The sequence below is a fragment of the Cylas formicarius genome, unplaced genomic scaffold (genome assembly GCF_029955315.1).
Source record: "Cylas formicarius isolate icCylForm1 unplaced genomic scaffold, icCylForm1.1 PGA_scaffold_1__22_contigs__length_36826433, whole genome shotgun sequence".
Classification (NCBI taxonomy): domain Eukaryota; kingdom Metazoa; phylum Arthropoda; class Insecta; order Coleoptera; family Brentidae; genus Cylas; species Cylas formicarius.
Genome location: NW_026844264.1, coordinates 33,340,069 through 33,346,839, shown reverse-complemented (window position 1 = coordinate 33,346,839; position 6,771 = coordinate 33,340,069). Strand labels below are relative to the sequence as shown.

General features: G+C 37.2%; 1 protein-coding gene across 1 annotated transcript; it reads left to right on the top strand.

Moving 5' to 3' along the window:
• LOC132697225 (probable methylenetetrahydrofolate reductase (NADPH)) lies at positions 1 to 3,496 on the top strand. Its single transcript, XM_060662552.1, has 3 exons — positions 1 to 563; positions 1,983 to 2,161; positions 2,869 to 3,496. The coding sequence occupies exons 1-3, from the start codon at positions 110 to 112 to the stop codon at positions 3,241 to 3,243; spliced, it is 1,008 nt and encodes a 335-aa protein (XP_060518535.1). The 5' UTR covers positions 1 to 109; the 3' UTR covers positions 3,244 to 3,496.
• The last annotated feature ends 3,275 nt before the right edge of the window (positions 3,497 to 6,771 follow it).

The following is a 6,771-nucleotide window of genomic DNA, read 5'->3' as shown; positions in this document are numbered from 1 at the left end:
TTCAGTGACCCTGGACTAAACATCCCGAAAGTCGATTTCTCCGATAAAAACAGACGAAACGTAAACGATAGATGCTATCGCTCGGGCAAAAGCGCTATCCGCGACCCGGATGTTATCGGCGAGGACACTTTCGACAACAGTCCGCCAGAAAAACAAGTTATTTGTCTGTTATCCGTCACGCAACATGCGAGAACTCTCGATTGAAGACAAACCGAACAAAACGGTTCGGTTGATCCTGAACCGGCACTCGAATCCTCCAGGGGAACCCTTTCTAACCGACCGCAGAAAGATATCGATCGAGCTGAGCCCGAACAAAGACTTCGACGCGGCATTGCTTAGCGAGTTAGGCCCGCGTTTCTGTTCCGTGACCTGGTTGGGCGACTCGAACGACAACGTCAGCGTCGAAGAGAACCCTTCGATAGCGCTCGCCAAAGACCTGCAGGCCCATGGGTACGAGACAGTCCTCCATTTGCCGGGCAGGAATTTGACGTCGGCTATGGTGGAAGAAATACTGAACGCGATCGACTCGGCCGGAGTAAGGGGCGTGCTGGCCCTTCAGGGCGGTGAGATTTCTTTTCGATTTTAACAGGGAGACAAACCCAATAAGAATGGAGTACCGTTATCTCAACTCAATTCGAACAAACGAAAACCAAATTTTAAAGAAAAATTCCCATTTTATTTGATACTATTTTGTTTTATGATGTGTGTACCCGTTTCGTTCGTGTGATATTGGGTAAAAATGAACCGCAACTCCAATGCAAAGGTAAATCGAAAGTGAGGTTTTGGCATAGTCAAATAAAATGCTTAAAGGATTTTTATTTTTTTAAGATTCGATTTCGTTTCCAATTCCCTTCAGGACGGTGAGATTGTTTTTTTTATTATTGGGATCTTAGGAATCTTTGGTATCTGTGATATCCGCAAAAAAAAAATTAAAAATGCCAAAATATAATTATGAAATAAAGATTTTAAAGTTATTGGTTGCCGTCTAAAAGGTATAACTTTTTGTAACAAAGAACTTCATTCATGGTATTTTTAATTTATTTTTTTGTAGTGTTCATTCAAGGCTATAATTCAAAATTATTTCCGGCTCTCTTTGTAATTCTATAAAGAAAATTACGCAATTAAAGTTGTAAAGACAAATAATTTAATGCATGCAAAATTGTTCTAATTAAAACATCTCAAATTTTGCATATTTATGTTACTTACGATGTACAGGGCGAATCATGTTGAATTCTGGAGAAATATAAAAGGAAACTGGTTCAAAGTTAAATTAATATACAGGGTGTTCTATTCGATACGTTGAAGAAGTTTTCGTTTTTAATTGTCCTTAACTTTTATTGTGCCATTCAGCCTGAAGCACCCTGTATATAACAAAGCATACACAATGGGCTCATAAAAGTTTTCTTTTAATTATTTAACTTCTAAAGTAAGTCGGAAGAGAAAGAAAGAAAATTAAGAGACAGAATTTTGCAAAATTGGAAATTTAAAAATAAAATCTTTATGCCAATCTCAAATGTCCTGGTTTCCTCCTGCGTCGGTTATTAATGACGTTTCGCCGATCATCCTGTTGGCTTCTTCAGAATTAAAACTGTAGGGACTTTGGTAAAGAGGGATTTCACGCCGAAACTAACCAGAATATGGATTTAATCTAATGCTTTTTAATTGTTGAATGAAATAAAAGGATTTAAGTATGAAAGCCAATGGTGAGAACCAATGGTGCTGATAATAGGGCATATCAGTCAAACTTGTAACGATGGCTTAAGGCACTCTTCAGAAGAAGACAGACTTCTGATAATCCTTACATTTGATGGTATTTTTTACGGCATATTATGCAATATATTGTTGCTTTTCATTATTTGTTGAAATGGTAACTGTACTTAGCGAAGTAATTGTTTTGTAATTGGATATTGTATATGTCAGACAATAAACCTTATTATTCTTATTATTATACATTTTGAAAAAGTAAAGTTTCAAATGCGAAGATTGGGCGCATGTACGCGAAAAAGACGACTCCAAGTGCGAATTTCCATACGCCGCTGATCTCGTGTCGTTCGTGAGGCGCACTCGGGGCTCCCGTTTCGTCATCGGGGTGAGCGCGTATCCGGACGGCCATGAACGCAGCGCCGCCGCCGACGACGAGTTCAACTATTTACGTCAAAAGGTAATCTGCGGCCTTTTTTTAATTTACAAACATTTTCATTTGCTCTTCCGTAGCAAAAATGCATACGGCGATATTCATTATTTGAACATTCCATAGGGTCTTTTAAGAGAAATTAATTTTTAGCAGTTTGTGACAATGATTTTTTCAAAGTTAGGTAATTTACAGGTAAAATTTGAGCCAAGAATAAAAAAGTCGATTTGTGACTAAACGATAACACTTATCGACTTAAAACAGGGGTAACAATTTTTGAGGATTTGCGATTCTGCTGAAGGCAATTTGTTCAATTTTGCAATATCGCGTTGAAACTACATGTGCGTTGAAATCGATTTTCTCGTAAAAAATGATTTTCAAAAAAATCTACGTAGCATAGGTTTTTTTATCTTGCCAATTGGGCGTTATCTTATGAAAGCCCTGTGCCTGATAAGTTCATTCTCGTACTATTTATACTATACTTTTACATAGAAAAGTTCCAGAATGTTTTGCAGAATCTAAAAATGTTATAATATACAGAGTGGTCCTTTTAAAAAACGAAAGTTGATATACATTACGACTGTATCTGGCGACGTCGCATGGCCAAAAATGTTTTATGTAGGTAGCTCATATTCGTTCACACTTCAGGTTTTTACCTTAAGCTATTTTCAGCTTTTCTTCTTTTTTTTACTATTTTAAAGGCGCTCTAGCCAGTGGCTTATCTAATAACTTTCCAGGTTGACTGCGGCGCCGATTTCATCGTGACGCAGGCGTCGTTCGAGTTTGACACGCTCGAGGCGTTCGCGCGGCGTTGCCGCGCACGCGGCATCGCGGTTCCCATCTTGCCGGGCGTCTTCGTCATCAAAAGTCAACGATCGCTGTCGGCCATGATGCGGTATTGCCAGCTCCGCGTGCCTGACAGCTTGCTAGCCGACGTAGAGGCGAGGAAAGAGGACGACCGCGCGGTCGAAGCGTACGGCGTCGATCTGGCAACGTCGCTCGTTCGACGGGCGCTGCGCGACAGCTACGGCTTCGGCGGCGCGCACATTTTCACCCTCAACGATTTGGGCTGCACGGCCGAGGTTCTGCGCAGACTGCGCGAAAATCGATAACAATAAACGATTACAAGATAGAAATGTTAGAAAATACATCAAAAGATTCCGATTTGATGGATGAATTTCAAATAATAAACCAATTTTTTTTTGTCCGTTTATTTATTTAAGAAACAAAATAAACACTACTCACGACTCCTGCTAGAACGTGTCTAAATCTTTTTCCATTCAAGGATTTAAGGATTGTCTTAGAGTTTGCAGGATTCTAGTATAATACGACCAAAAATATAGCGCATTACGAATATTAGTAAAAACTTGTTAGATTGCAATATGTTCCTATATATGACGGAGGTATTTGATTATGATCCTTCCAGTAAGTACTTATTTATGTACCTTTTTCTCGAGCTTTGACCCGAGGCGAGGCTGTTTGCACTGGATAGTCCTAAGGGTAACTGTAAGTGCCTGAACTCTATTTATCTTACAGGTAAGTTTGTCTTGTGTGTCGATCAACAATATTCAACGTTTGAAAATAACTATAGCCAAATATTGTTATTGTATTGGATAAAGCCTCGTAAAATTCAGCCCAAATTAGAAAACTTCCAAATACTTCTTCACATAAGGAAGAAATTAAAAAACACTGCAAAATCGGCAGAAGAAAACAGCATATATGAGAAAATAACACTGCACCAAAATTTAATGGTAGTCCCACAAATGTAATTCGACAAGAGGTAGCTAAAATATCAGTGCAAAGCTGTGAAAAACGAGTAATAAATGAAGAAAATATTTAACGAGAACGATTAGTGACGACAGTAGCGATAGTGACGATTTTTTACTTTATAATTATTATATTTAATATTTTGTATATTAATAATGATATTATGTAAAATATAATTAAATTTTACGTAATAAATTGTTACTTTGTAGTTTTTTTTTTATGTACGTGGTTTAAGACTTGAGAAAACGATTAAAAACATACCTATATCCCGCTTGTTAGTATAGGTAGATAAATTCCTAGGACGGTCCTGGAATAGTAGCTGGAAGGATCTGCTCGGCAGGGTCTTCTATAAGGAGCTGCGATTTTGGAGTAATAAACAGTAGGCAAAGTTAATAAGCACTATACTTCTGGTGGAAGTATATGTCCTAACCCATTTCGGCATAAGTTTAACTGTGAAAAACATTTCAAATAAATTTTTTTTCTAGAAATCCGCCTTTCTTTTGCAATAATATACCCAGATTGTACTGGGTATTATATCGGGATAGTAATGCCAACAGCAACGTTGTCAGATTTAAGAATGTCACTTCACACGTGATAGTTTGCTTATTACTTTCGCAAAATCGATGGTTTGTCTGTCCCTCTGTTCTCTGTCAAACTGCTTTTTGCTTTTTTTACTCTTTTATTTTATGAAATATGAACCCGATCCGACCCCGGCAACCCTGATTGTTCGTCATTTCTGCTTCGATTTTTCATTCGCTATGACGCACGATAATGTGTGCGAAAGTTGAATTTTTGCAGAAGTATAGAGTCCGAAACACTAACGAAACTTATTCAAAATGGGGGGGGGGGGAAGGTGGTGGTTAAAATAAAAAAAAAACCGTTGACCCGATGGACAAAATTCTTGAACCGAAAGACGCGGGAGATCTATGACTATAACCTTTATTTCGGGTATTTTTTCGATTATATACAGGGTTTTTCAAAATAGAAAAGACCCTGAAAAGTGTTCTTTTCCATAATTAATTTATCAGCTGTAAATCAATTTTTTTAAAACAATAGCTAATTTTTGTATTTACGGTTTTCAACGTACGCTGCTCGAGATATGTCAAAAGATCTGCATTGTTGTCAGATTTATCAATTTTACGGTAGACGTCATAAATTTGTTATATTAAATGGGATGCCCTATTCATTTTTGTTGCTATGAATTGCATACGTCAAATTCCTTAAGGTCTCCTAATTATAAAATTTTATATCTATTAACTACTGAGCTACGGCAACACCGCTTTTTTTCTTAATGAAAAGTACCGGAAAACAAATTTCTTAGAAACCGATTAAGCTGGAAAGCCATAGTTATATAGCCGGGGTTATTTGGACATTCAGAATTTGAAAATGTTAACAGCAACGTTGTCAGATTTACCAATTTTACGTTAGAAGTCATAATTTTGTTATGGATGAATTGATGAACTTAGTGAGTTCTGGTAATTTCAAAATTTAGTTTCTGTTAATTAATGAGCTACGGCAACGCCGGTTCTTCGATAAAAAGTACCTAAATATTTCTAAAACTCCAAAAGCTGGATTGATAAGCAACGGTGTCAGATTTACCACTTTTAACATACACTTCACAATTTTATTATTTTAAATGGGATCCCACATTTTGGCTGCAATAATTTGCGCATGCCGAATTTAGTAGTCTCACGAATTTCAAAATTTTATTGAGCTACGGCAACGTCGGATCTTCGATAAAAAGTACCCAAATATTTCGATTATGCATAATTCGAGAGACGTTGGGAATGCTAAGACATCTGACAACGCTGTATGTCGAATTTAATAATTTTCTAATCGCATACGGTAAAAATTCGCTGAATGTCCAATTTCCATTTCCGGTGTGAGCGGAAAGGACAGCAACTGTCGAATTTTAAATCGTACAACGTATATTTTTTTGCATTGTTGGATTCAGGAGACAATTGCGCTTGGGATAGGACGGTTTTTCTCACTTTTTCGTTTTTTTTTTTATTTAATTTTGGAAAATTGTGTCTAGGAGGCTGTGACCATCATAAATTTTATTTACCGGGTCACCTGATCAGGAGAAAAATTGTAAATGAAACTTTTCTGTACTTGTCTAATGGCAAACTGCATTTAATGTAAAGAACCCTAGTGGAAACAAAAACTTCCTAAAACCGATACTTTTTTTGCAATATCTCAACACCAAAAATCAAAATCAAAATCCGTTAACAAATAGGCTCACGGGAAGGAAACAGCCAGATAAGTAAATACATTCTTATAAAAACAAAATATTACTTAGGTGGCTCTGCTTCTATTCATCAAGTCGGCACGATTGAAAATTATGACAGTTTGTACATTTTTTATCTGATTATCGATTTTGTCGTGTTGTTTATTTGGATTATCATGGAAAACAATAATCAATTTACAAATGGAGAAAAAGTTGATATATTTCTGATTTACGGGGAATACAGAAAAAACTCTCGACAGGCCCGTGCATTGCATGCGTCCCGCTATACGGGAGGTCGTTGTATTATGATGATCACAGCCTCCAAGACACGATTTTCAGAAAAAGATAAAAAAAAACAAAAAAAAATAGAAAAACCGTACTATCCTAAAGTTTCTTACGTTCGAAAACTTCAAAAATTCCGAAAGTTTAAGGATGTTAAAACATCTGACAAAGCTGTATATCGAATTTTCTAATTTCCTAATCGTATACGGTAAAAAATGGGTAATTAAATCAACTCAATCGGTCGGGGTCGGACGAATATTCATCTCGCCAGGCGGCGCACCTCCCCACCCCCGCCAAAGTCATCCCCACCCACCGGAAAATCCGCAACTTGCGACTGCATCCAGCGAACTCGCGCGCAACTCTT

Bases quoted from the DNA above. Each gene is read 5' to 3' on its own strand.
- LOC132697225 (XM_060662552.1), top strand. From the start codon at position 110: ATGTTATCGGCGAGGACACTTTCGACAACAGTCCGCCAGAAAAACAAG. The intron at 564-1,982 runs GTGAGATTTCTT...TCAAATGCGAAG, and splicing joins CGTGCTGGCCCTTCAGGGCG to ATTGGGCGCATGTACGCGAA. The intron at 2,162-2,868 runs GTAATCTGCGGC...ATAACTTTCCAG, and splicing joins TCAACTATTTACGTCAAAAG to GTTGACTGCGGCGCCGATTT.